This window comes from Gopherus evgoodei, chromosome 5 (genome assembly GCF_007399415.2).
Source record: "Gopherus evgoodei ecotype Sinaloan lineage chromosome 5, rGopEvg1_v1.p, whole genome shotgun sequence".
Lineage (NCBI taxonomy): Eukaryota > Metazoa > Chordata > Testudines > Testudinidae > Gopherus > Gopherus evgoodei.
Window position 1 is genome coordinate 100,436,612 of NC_044326.1, and position 12,624 is coordinate 100,449,235.

General features: G+C 37.4%; 1 protein-coding gene across 2 annotated transcripts in view; it reads right to left on the reverse strand.

Moving 5' to 3' along the window:
• Positions 1-12,624, reverse strand: part of FAT4 (FAT atypical cadherin 4) — a 233,962-nt gene that overhangs the window by 77,687 nt on the left and 143,651 nt on the right. For both annotated transcript variants that reach the window (XM_030564254.1, XM_030564255.1), the window contains exon 7: positions 1,596-1,776. In XM_030564254.1, the coding sequence (XP_030420114.1) occupies positions 1,596-1,776 (181 nt within the window). The remainder of the gene's footprint in view (positions 1-1,595; positions 1,777-12,624) is intronic.

Genomic DNA, 12,624 nt, shown 5'->3' on the forward strand with positions numbered 1-12,624 from the left:
TAACTAATACGAGACTGCCTTCCATTCCATTACACATCAGTCCTCGGTGGGTAATGTTTAGCCTGTCACTGACACTTAACATCTTCATTATTCTTGTCTCTGAAAATGCTTATTGCCAGAGCTCAATAGTAGGAATTTGCCCAGTTAAAAAAGATGATTGTGCCAGTAGAGCTATACAAAGCATTTGGGACATAAAAGAAAACTGCCAAACTCTCCCATTTCATAATTTTTTCTGAATGAGATAAAACAATTCACTTTTTGCCTTTTGTAGTATTTGTTTTGCTTTTTCATCTCCAAACTAAGCACAGTAGATGCCCATGTATTTGCTCCACTGGCAACAAATCAAAGGAGGTCACCACATGAACATATATAAATGACACTGCAAGGTGGGTAATGATATTTCTGCTTCTAGAACCAATTCATCATTAAATGGCCTGTATATCTTCTGCAATATACAGAGATGCTTAATATGTTGAATGTTGGAGGCTATTCTAACTGCTAAGTCCTCCTCCTTCTCCTTCTTCTTCTCCTTCTTCTTCCTGTTGAATCCAGTTTTCAAGCTTGGAGCTTTAAAATTGGGCACCTAAGTTCATATTTAGGCTTAGTGGAAACCTCACTTTAAACACCCAAGTCTGAAAATCTGACCTTAAAATTAGAAGTGCCGGAGAAAGTACCATTTAGATCTGGATCTCACTAAGTTTAAGGTTTGGTAATTAAGATCAAAGCTGAATTAGGCTAGGATCCAGTGCAGAAACCAACTATTCTTGTGAGATTTTGGCCAAATACAAACCCAGAACTGAACAACAAATGTATACAATTTTACAGTGAACCACAGCACTAGTTATTGAGTTGAGTTGGTATATGAGTTCTGAAATCCAAATTACTCCCCAATTTCAAAAGTCATCAGATGTAAACTTCTGGATTTGGTCAACCTTCAAGAATAATAGTTTCTACTTTTTTAGGGACTTCCATCAATATAAAAATACTTTAGAAGCACTAATTAATTAAGCCTTCTTAATTACAACCTTTATATCCAATTGTGTCCCATCAGAGGGAGCTACACTTGCGCAGATGAGGGCTGAATTGGAGCTGTATAGTCTTTTTTAAGACTATACAAAGTTAACAGGAAGCAATGAGGTAACAAACGCTCTATCTCTGTTCCATTTCATCATGGATAGTCCCATTCATCTCCATTTTATTTGACATATTACTGCTATGTACACTAGTCCAACCTACAGCATTTGGCCAATTTATGATCATTAGGCAGTGTGCTAAATATAGCTGCTTTATCCATGTTTCTCTTTGTATTTAGAGGGATCCAAAGTTTCAGAAATCAGTTAAACTCAGATGAGTTTAAATTCAATTTGCTTTTAACTTGGCATATTTTAAAAATAAATTGCAATATCATGTCTTCAGATTACCACCTTAGAAGATTTTTTAACAATCCCAGGTTTGATGAAACAATATTGCCATGTACAAACCACCATCTTTATTTATCTTTAGTATTTAGGTGGTGGTGATGAGCAGTAGGAAAAACCTTCATCTTCATGTGATACATCAGGCAGCATTAAATCCATCAGAAGTAAAGGCCATACCTGATAACTGCATTAATTGAAGCATCGGCATCTGAAGAGTTTACTAACAAAATATCTGTCCCTGTAGGTGCATCCTCTGGAATGGTGGTGGAATACATCTTAAAGGCAAATGTAGGAACATTGTCATTGACATCATCCACTGTGACAGCAATAGTTCCAGTGCCAGTAAGGGCAGGAGATCCTGGGGGGAAATGGGATTTAAAATGCTAGAGGTTACAAATACAACAATACTGATACTGGATATGCCACTCTTCATTTAAAATGTAACACTTCAGCATGTCACAGCTCCCAGAGCTGCAAAGCCAATTCAATGTAAAGAACTGGGTACATTTATTTTTTAAAGTAGGCCATTTGAGTACAAAGTACAAGTCTCACACACAAAAAAAAGTTTCAGTCTCATCTTATTCAAGAAATATTTTGTAGTGAAAGTTCCGTGCATAAAGATAAACTGGAAACCACATAGAAAGCCTTGTCTGTAACAATCAGGCCCAATTTGAACATGTGGTTGCTTTTTCTTTTTCTCTAATGGAAGTCTGTCATAGATGGCACACTGACAGCTTTGGAGACTCAAGCCCTCAATTTATTTATCCACAGAACAAATAAAACAGAGGCAGTGGAATGTTAGTTTACTTCATTTCATTCCCTCAGTATGTTACAATCCTGACCTGGAGTGATCTTCTCTGAGGGCTGGAGGGTAGTTCAATTTCCAGACTCATTCAAACTTGATTTCTTTGATGAAACTACCAACAATGATGCCAATTAGTGCCAAATCAGATAGTGTTTACTGGGTTGTGGATACTGATTTACAAGAAACTGGACTGAACTCATTTAACCTACGTTTTGTCTTGCCTTTATGTACTAATCTTTGCAGGATTTGAACAAATGAGAAATAGTGAGTGGACATCTCATGTTTAATCTGTGAGAATCTATTCTATGAACCCCTTCCTCTTCAAATGCAAGCTAAAACACAGAAAATGTTAACAACAGGCCTTAATTATATTAGCTTCATCAGGATTATTATACTCACTCTGGGGAAAGGAACAAATACATTTATTCTGCCAAACAATCTAATCACTTTAGTAGTTTTCTGAGTCTGTCTTTCCCCATTTTGTCTATGAAACAATAAGGCTTTATTTCTCACTATTTTAACTCTTATTACAGGCTGGCGTGGTATCCTCCGGCCTCGAAGGATGAATCTGTGATGAACTCTACATCTGGACAGCTGCCAAAAACATCAGAGTACATGAAGGATCTGTGCATAAAGCACAAAGGAAGGGAGTGAAAGAACTGCAAAGTGAAACTTACCAAAGAATTCCATACGTTTCACTTTAAAGTCTATTGCTCAGACAGGCTGGATCACAACACCGAGCTGGATGCTGCCAGCTCAAAGGGTGTATTTTTGACACCACTGATTTACACAATGCAGTTCTTTTTATGCTATGTATTGAGTAATTCTTTTTTGCCAATAATGTACTTTCAACTGGAAATTTTACAAGAAGCCGCTAGTTTGATTCATTCTGCACCATTTTCAGTTATGTCATTTAGCCAAATATTTGCCGATAGAAAAGGCTACAAAAAGTGTTCTTGACTGTTGAAATGTTGCTCACTGAATGTTTATTTTTACTGCATTAAATGAAACAGAGTCCTCAGTTATTGCATGTGTCGGGTACAAGCATTCCAAATACATTTAATTGACTCATTCACCTGACAGTTAATGAAATGAAAAGTTGTTACATTTCACAGATGATTAGGTATTTTAGACATACTAGAAAAATTAATCTAGGATAAATCATATTCAAATAGCATTAATAGTGTAACAACCAGGAAAAGAAAGTCAGTTCACAGTAAAGGCTTGAAGTCCATCTTTTTAAAAGTAAATGTAATGCTTGCTAAAGGTGATGGATAGAGAGCACTGGAAACTCAAGCCCTTGGTCTATTCACAGAATAAAGAAATACAACACAACTAATGGCAACACAAGCTTCCCCACAGTGCTTCTTCAGTGTATCTCAACACTAACCTGATGGGACTATCTAAGAGAGAGGGAGAGATGGTATTGTTACTTACACAGCAATTAAATCCGTGGCTTCTTAAGTGAAATGGTCAAAAAAGATGAAAATTAGTGCTAAATTTAATAATGCTTTTGTAATGGTGATATCTGTCCATTAAAAATTGGATTGAGATCACCAACGTATTCCACACAGAGCATTGTCTAGCAAAGTTCTGGACACGTTTGATCTAGGTGGAATTTTAATTGGTAAAGCAGAAGACAGTACTGGGGTGAAATCCTGATCCTACTGAAGTCACTGGGAGTGATGCCATTGCCTATATCCCATAATATTTTCAGTCCTCTGAGCCATCCAGGAATCTTTAAAGTTTTCCTGTAATCCACCCTGTCCATCTTGAGTATTTCAGCAATCTTTTAACTAGTGGTAAACTGATGGCAAACAGAAGGGAAATAAAGATGGTTTCTGAGTCTTGACCTTGCATTCCATCCTTTTGTGTATTGAAGGGCTCAATTCCACAACTCTTTTTTACATGTGTATTCTTTATTCATGCAAGTAATACAGTTGAAGTTAATAAGAGTACTTGCATGAGTCAGGGATGCAGAAGTGGTTCCCAGGTAAGATGTTTTTGACAATAATAAGTTACAGCTGCAACTTCATATTGAGTCCTGACAACGTTCACTCCCTTGTAACTGACTGACTAGCTCACATCCACGGACTTTTGGGCAGTTGCTGAGAAATAAGAAATTACACATGAAGACACTTTCTATGGAAAAACAGTGATGTGGGGCCAAGTTCTGCAGTCCTCAACCAAGCAGAACTCTCAGTTGAAGTTCTGCTTGATTAAGGACCACAGATTTTGGTCCTTTTTAATTTGATGACTAAGTCGGTTGCATTAGACATAAATGCCATATTTGTGGTGACAAATGTAGTTTCCATGGTCAGGCCAAGTTCCCAGATTTGAATTCTGCTTTGATAGCAGTTCTTTCTGAAGATTTTTCTTACACTTTGTCAGAGGACCACAGGATTTTCCCCCAAGTTTCCCTGAATTTATTTCATAATTAAGTTTAGTCCATTTTCCATTAACTTTAGCTATGACAGTCCTCCTATACAAATGCTAAAAATGTACCATAAGGGTCTCTGATGATGCTTCAAAGCTAATTGCTGAAAAGTGTGGTGATCCTATACTGAGTGAGAAAATTTGCATTGCAAGCTCCGATAACTATCTCTGAATGTAAATAGATTAATTTTTTTTTAAAAAATGCTAAACCCAAATCACACAAGACTCAGCAGATTCGTGCAGACAGTCTTGCATCTAGCAGAATTTAAATCTAGCAGTACTAAATTTAGCAGAAAACCCTGATGTTCTCTCTGCTTTGGAGATTTGGTTTTAGATTTTTTACTCCACTCTTGCATCATATCAAGGCTGTCTCTACTGTTACTATTGTCATCAGTGTCATTTATTTGTACTGTGATAGTGCCTTGCGGCTAGGCACTACACACACAAAGGAAAAATTGTCTCTGGCCCAAAGAGTTTACAATATAAGTATATGGCAAGAGACAAGTAGATAGAGCAGACAGATGGGAGGGCAAGGGAGGAGCATAGCACAAGATGTTATACAATTATGATTAACATAATAAGCTGCAATCACAGAACACCAACTGCCCAGCCACTGTTCAGTAGATTTCAGGCATCAGAGCAGAGGTGAATTTTAAGGACAAATTTAAAAGATGATGTGAGCTGTAATAAATCCTGTCCCTTCTTTCTCCATAACTTGCCCATTTCTCCCCATTCCCCCCATCAGCCCCTGTGTCCAGGCCCCAATTACTTCTTGCCTCACCTACTGGAGCTTCCTCCTTTCTAGCCATTAAGGTGCCACCCCTTCATTCTCTCCAACAAAATCAAGGGAGGGGAAATCCCACAACACTAACTACAAGTATTTAACAGGAGAAACTTGATAAATGTTGCTATTGTTATTAACAATCATAATTATCTTCTATCATTGGATTTAATCCTGCAAGGTGCTGAGCATCCTCAATTCCCTGTGAAGTAAACAGAAGCCGAGGGCACCTCATCAGAGGCCCAGCAACATATAGGATCAGACCCTGATTCATGCAAGCCAACCCACAAGTGCTTTTCTGCATCAAGCTATCATTCAAGGCTACCTATTAAGGCAAAACTATCATGAAAGAAGTTGGAGTTCTATCTGAGTAGAAAGTCTCGAATAGGGTCCACAAGAGAAAAAAAAGAATTGTACTGCTTTTAGATTAGAAAGTTATTTTTGTACTACTATGAAATTCCTACATGAATGAGTTATAACCTTTTCACTCATGCCAATAACTTAACCATGTAAAACATAGAAATTAAAATATGTTATTAATGTTATTGAAATAATGTTATTACAGAGTGACCATTTCCATGCCCTTGTCAAGTGAACCAGTGCCTCAGTTTCCCCTTCTTCAGTACCCCTAAGGTACTCACAGATCACACACATAGTGTTTAAATTGTACAACTCCTTTTTTGGGGGTCAGGTTTACTAATATTGTAAGACAAAAAGTTTCTGTGCTAAAGTATTCACTCTTTACCCTTGTTGTTATTTCTGGCCTTTCTCCTTGGGCTTTACGGTCACTTGTATCAGGCCTCTTTGGGTTCACAGGCTCTAGTCCTAAGCCTCCCGCACACTGATGACCTGGGAGGTGGTAGCTTCCTAGCAATTTTCCTGACTTTGGACTCTGCTAGATTAAACTAAGGGTATTTCTTTATATTGTCCCAAAGGCAATCACACGATCCCAAGTCACCTGCCACCTCTGTCATATACTCAAGCTGGCAACAAAAATTCTCCCAATTCTGGCATCCTGTAACAGGGCATGCATGTGGCTAAAGGACCAGTGCCCTGATAGTTTAATAAGTTATTTACAAAATGTAATCATAAAATAATAAATAATAATAATAATAATTAATAGTATATCTACTCTGCCTCCCTTCTTCTAAACATCATGTAGCATCTTTGTCAACGCAAAATAATATGAAGAATATTTCTTAATTTTGGAAACAAAGAAATGTTTCACTTTTTATGAAATGCACTATAACAGAACAGATCCCAGGACAGTTTCTGAGGCAGGACAACACCAACAGGAAGAAAAAATTACTATATGAATCACATTACATATAATTTAGTGTTTTACAGTTAAGTCATTTGAAAAATAACATTTTAAAATCAGCTGGCATCTCAAGGCATGAATGATACTGTGACATCAAAAAGGTTCAACCCAGTTAAACATATTTTATTAGAGCTATCTAATATATATTCTTTAAAGACATTTATTATTGGATTATCGTGAGCTGCCGAGCAGAAATACTTTCTGAAATATCACAAGTATTAAATTCAATATATTTGTGTATAATTGTCTATAAAATGAATTAAGTGATAAAGTTGCTGTAAAACTTAATCTGTCTTAAGATGCACATAAATTAATCATGGGATTTGAATAAGCAACAGTCCTGCAATAAGCAAGAATTTATAAAAAGTAGGAACATGAATTATGAAACAGCTAGTTACACCATAACCGTGAATTACTGACAATAATGTTATATGAAAATCTACGGTAAGTACAAAATTGCAGATGTACATCAAAGTTTAAATGAAGTGCCACTGTAATACAATATTATGATCAGCTCACTGGAAAATGCTACTCTTACTTCTAAATGCAGTTTCAAATCCTATGTCTAATTTCAGGAATGACTTCCAGGACTATATTTTCAGTGTGCTGCAATGCAGCACACAAGGTCCCGCTATGATTAATGAAAGCTAACTAAGTCCCAACACACTGCTAAAAATGGGGCCTCTTATGATTTTTTTTAGTACTCTTAAAGATATGTCTCTTACCTGAAAGCTATACACTTAAAGATATATCTCTGTCTAGCAGAAGAAAAAAAAATTAAATACAAGCTGTCTAAGCTTGTTAGCTTTGGAAGGCAAGTAAACTAATGTGGAACCATTGATACCTGTTTCTAGCAGGCCAGCAGGCTATCACATGGCATTCCCATAAGATGGATAGGGTGGATTAACAAGCCATTATACCTGAAATTTACTTGTTATAGTACAGCAAACCAGACTGACTTATATGGATTTTGACCCAGGCCTGTTAAACCTAGAAAATGGAAATGGTCATGGATTTCAGATAACGGCTGAACATATCACATGTACTGTGAGCTGGAATGTTAGAACTCTATTCGCTCTAGTACAGACTGAGCTAGTAGCAGAAGAAAAAAGGAAGTTATAGGTTTCCTTTGCTGCCATACAGGAGACATATTGGCTGGATACAGGAGAATTCACAGTTGGAAATTATACTTTCCTTTACACCTGATATTCAGGTGGACAAGCGAAGCAAAGGGATTGGGTAGCTATAGCAGTGGACAAGAGAACAGTGACTTCAGTGAGCAGCTGGAAACTGACATTTGAGAGGATATTCATAGCCAGATTTACTACTCCTGTTGACGAGCTGATCTGCACCAACAAAAGCCGCAGAAGAGGAAGAGACAAAAGGATTTTATCAACAGTTAGATGGCACTGTAGATGAGATTCCTGGTCATGATATGATTTTAATAATGAGATATATGAATGCAAAAGGTTGGTAGATGACATGGTAAGCAAATGAGCAGCGTTGGACCACATAGCACTGAGGCAGCAAACGATAATGAGGAAAGGTTAAAAACTTGCTGTGAGATGCACAATCTGATTATTGGTGGTAAGTGGTTTCCTCACAAAGATATACACAAGGTTATACGGAACTCACCAGTCAGTTAAATTAAAACCCAGATTGACCACATTATTTTTAGTAAAAGGCACTGGGCACTGTTGGATGTTAAGAGTCTATAGGAATACCGAATGTGGCAGTGATCATGTCTACTAATGGAAAAGATTCAGATGAAGTTAAAGTCCAAGAAAAAGGTGACTGCAACTGGAGCTAAATTTGATCTTGATAAGTGAAAGGATAGTTCTGTGAGGTAGGTATAAAAGTTGATGTTTGAAGAACATTTCAGACCACTGATTTGCAATGATGAAGAAATCTCACCACAGATTGGATGGAAAATATTCAAGGAAGTGATACAAAATACAGCTGAGGAAGTTATTGGAAAGCCTAAGCAAACAATGAAAACCTGGACAAGCACCAAAACAAGAACACTGAAGGAAAAGTATAAACATTTCAAGATTGCTGGTAAAGCAGAAGTAGTAAAAGCATTGCACAATGTGGTGAATCACAAAAATTGGGCAAGCAGAAGTTCTGGAAAGAAGAGGTTCAACAACTAGATAAGACATCAAGAAAACAAGATATGAAAATGACGTTAAGTTGTATGGAAGCACAATCAGGCCAATGATGTAAGTGGTAAGAATGGTCACTGGTGAACTGACAACAAATGCCAAAGTAGTGCTGAAAATATGGAAGGATCATTTTGACAAGGTGCAGAACCCTGATGTTCATCCAGATGCAAGCATCCTAGACATGCTAACGGAACAGGGCAGCTTGCAAGACAAAATGTATCTCAGCATTAAACTACCATCAGAAAAAGAAATAGAAAAAGAAGCAGAAATGGTGAAGCTGCAGGAATAGACAATATTCCAGCTCAGCTGATAAAAGCAAACAGGACAAGTGTTATCAAAGTATTAGGGAAAACATATATGAGAAGGCATAGAAGCAAGAAAAGGTACTGGGTGACTAGCTAAATGTAATAGTTCTATCAATCCCAAGAAAGGAGATCCTGCTGATTAGAATAATTACAGAGTTGTAAGATCATCATCAATACTAGGAAAAATCATGATGAAAATAGGTGGCAACAGATTAATGCCAGTTTTAGAGGAAGTAGTAGAGAAGGAACAGTGTGGCTTCAGATCAGGCAGAAGTTCCATTGATCAGATATTCACACTCTGACAGCTGATGGGGGGGCAGGGGGAGTGAGAATGGGGATTAAAGATGTTTGCAGTTTTCATCAACTTCACTAAGGCTTTTGATTCAGTTTGGAGGAAAGTAGTAATATCTCCTGGAGTTCCAGATATGATAACTGAAATTATAAAAATTATGTACAAAGACTCCTGTAGTACTGTAAGAACTGGAGGATAATTAAGTAACTAGTTCAAATCAAAGTTTGGTTTAAGACAAGGGGCCTGGAATTGCAGTGTTCATCATGTTTTTAAACTGCACATTAAGAGTGAGAGAGTGGGAGAATGTGACATTGGGTAAAGAGTGAAACTCTTTAGCTTCTGCAGATGACGTACAACTAACACACATGTTTGAATTAATGATACTTTTTGCTTTCTTGGAAAATTGGTGTAGTCGACTTGAACTTACAACCACTTTATCTCCTTCTCATTTATTGTATCTTGGGACAAGAGATAAAGTATTGAAATGAAGCAATGAAGTAACAGAACAAGAAAAATCTTATATGTACCTAGGAAGCTTGATCAGTGCCAAAGATGAGGTTAAAAGGAGATGTACTTTAGCTACAAGTGCTGTATGAAATTATGAACTGATGCTTTTTCACCTGAAACCAAACGTAATATTATCAAAACAGTGTACTAACAATATAACTGTTTGGAAACAGATACATTAAATGAAACAGACATCAAAAGACTGTAGGTAGTAGAAATGAGAGTTCTTTGGAAGATGGCAGATGTAAAATGGAATGATTTTAAGAAAAAGTTAGGAGAGTAGGCTCCTCTGTGAAATCGGACTATGGATTGGCTGCAGTCAAAAAGATTACAACAGTGGAGACATTGTAGAAGACAAACAGATGATAGGATACCAAAGAAAATAACGCAAATGTAACCAAAGACAGTAGACCTAGAGGTCAACCATCGACTAGATGGTAGGATATCAGATGCAGGGGCATGACCTGGCTGGGCTAAATGGAGGAACAAAACAAGGACAGGAATGAATGATGGTGCTGTACTGCTTCCCATCTCTGTAAAGGTGTTTTTGGATGAGAAGATGATGATGATGGGTGTGTATGGTGGGGGGGGAGTGGTTCCATGCCTTTTTAATGCAAAATACATTGATTTTTATCTACAGCAGTGGCTCCAAATCTTGACTGTGAATAGGGAAAGTACCACCTGTATTCAGGAAAGCACTAAGGAACATGCTAAAAATTAAAATTGATGTAACACAGTAGTGAATCAGGCCCATATATTGCTTTCTTACACAAACAAAACTGCTAGTAGTTTTCATGTTAAAAGTGAACTGAAAATATTTTGTTTTGTAATGAACAATCCTGTGAGGTGCCGAGTTCCTGCAGAGAAATGCTGAATGCCCTCAAAGATTTTTTAAGCCAACAGGAGTGATCACTCTCCAGGATCAGGCTCTCCCTAAGATTGTCCAAAGTTTTTATTTAATTTATCATGCATCTTTGATTCCCCTCTGCTGCCTTCTGCCCAGTAATCAAGCTCCAGTCCATATCCTAACATTCTAACCTCTGGACAACCACAAACAATTGCCCTTTAAAACACCCCAAACAATCTATCTAAACAATATCTCAAAAACCAACAGTGCTAACAAATAGAGCTTTATCTCATTGGAACAACAAGATTTCTTGCTTCCCACTTAGAACTCATTCTGAGCCCTGGAAGGTCCTGAGACTCTAGAGCTTAAAATCATGGCATACAGGGGTTTAGACGAGGTATCTTAGGTCATTTTTAGAGGTTTGTGATTCCATTTAAATCAACTGGACTCCTGATAATGAAGCAAGTATGATAAACAGTAACAGTGACAAGAGACTTCTCTGCAGAGGACTCCTTCTGCCCAATCCCTGTATGCCCATGTACTCACACCTGGACCACATGAACCAAATTTTGTGCAAACCTCAGTAAGGTTGCATAGGGTGAGAGAATGTCAGAATGTGGCCTATTGTCAGTAATTTATAGTAATGTTAGTAATATTTTGGTTTATTTTCAATCTTTTTAAAAATGGTATTTCTTTGAGGGTGCCTTCTTTTTTGAGAATGTTTCTATAGTGTTTTATCATCACATTTTTTCAAAACAAAAAACACATGGATCCTGCAATAGCACAGAATATCCAGGTTGAAAGGTTTTACTCAGGAGGAGAAAAAAGTCAGGCATTCATTGGATAATTAATAAAACACAGGCTTTTAATATTAACACTGACTGAAGAAATGTAGATGATTAGAGTGACAGCTTAAGCAAATCTTTAAAATCTGGAGGAATAGATTAGTTTTTAATTTGCTATGACTTTGAAATTTCAAAGCCTGGTTTACATTACCAGTGGTCTATGTGAAAGCCAATATAAGAGTTTACTTTCTATTTGTCAGTCACTAAGAATCAAACTTATATAAATTTATAAAAAATAAATTCAGAGAAATGCCCGCAGAAGATCCTCATGTAATCTGGGATTGTTTTAGAATTTTTTGATAACCTCAGTAATAAAAAGTACTGAATTCAGAAAGATAAGCATTTTACATTAATATATTTACAACAACAACAACAACCCTCCCCCAAGCATATAAGAAAACAGTTGGATGGGGAGGAGTGATAGGGAAGACAGCAGGTAGGTCTCCTCCAAATCTCTGGGGAAAACTGGTGCACATTACAGACCAAGGTTGCTGTGGCTTGTGCCATTTTCCCCCTATGTGCAGTGAACTTTTAAAGGAAGTTCCAGGGCTGGCACAAGCATGGGAGCTGTGAAGAAGCTATATTACCAAGAAGCTACAGGGAATCTGGAGGGTGGGCAGCTGTGCAGAAGCAAGGTGCTCTTTCTGCTTCATGCTACTTATACCAACCTCAGATGTACTTTTGGAGGAGATCTATCAGCGGCCTTCTTCTACTCCACATGCAAACATTTTCTTCTGGCTGGTCTCCCATGATATGCATGCATATCAGAAAATCTTCAGCTTTAGACAGTGAAATCACCCACATTTTTCCATAGGAGGAAGGGGGAACAAACAGTGACTCCCTCCACCATACAGAATTGTAAGGAAACTAACTGCAGGCAGGTTGTAGTAGACACAGTACAGGTA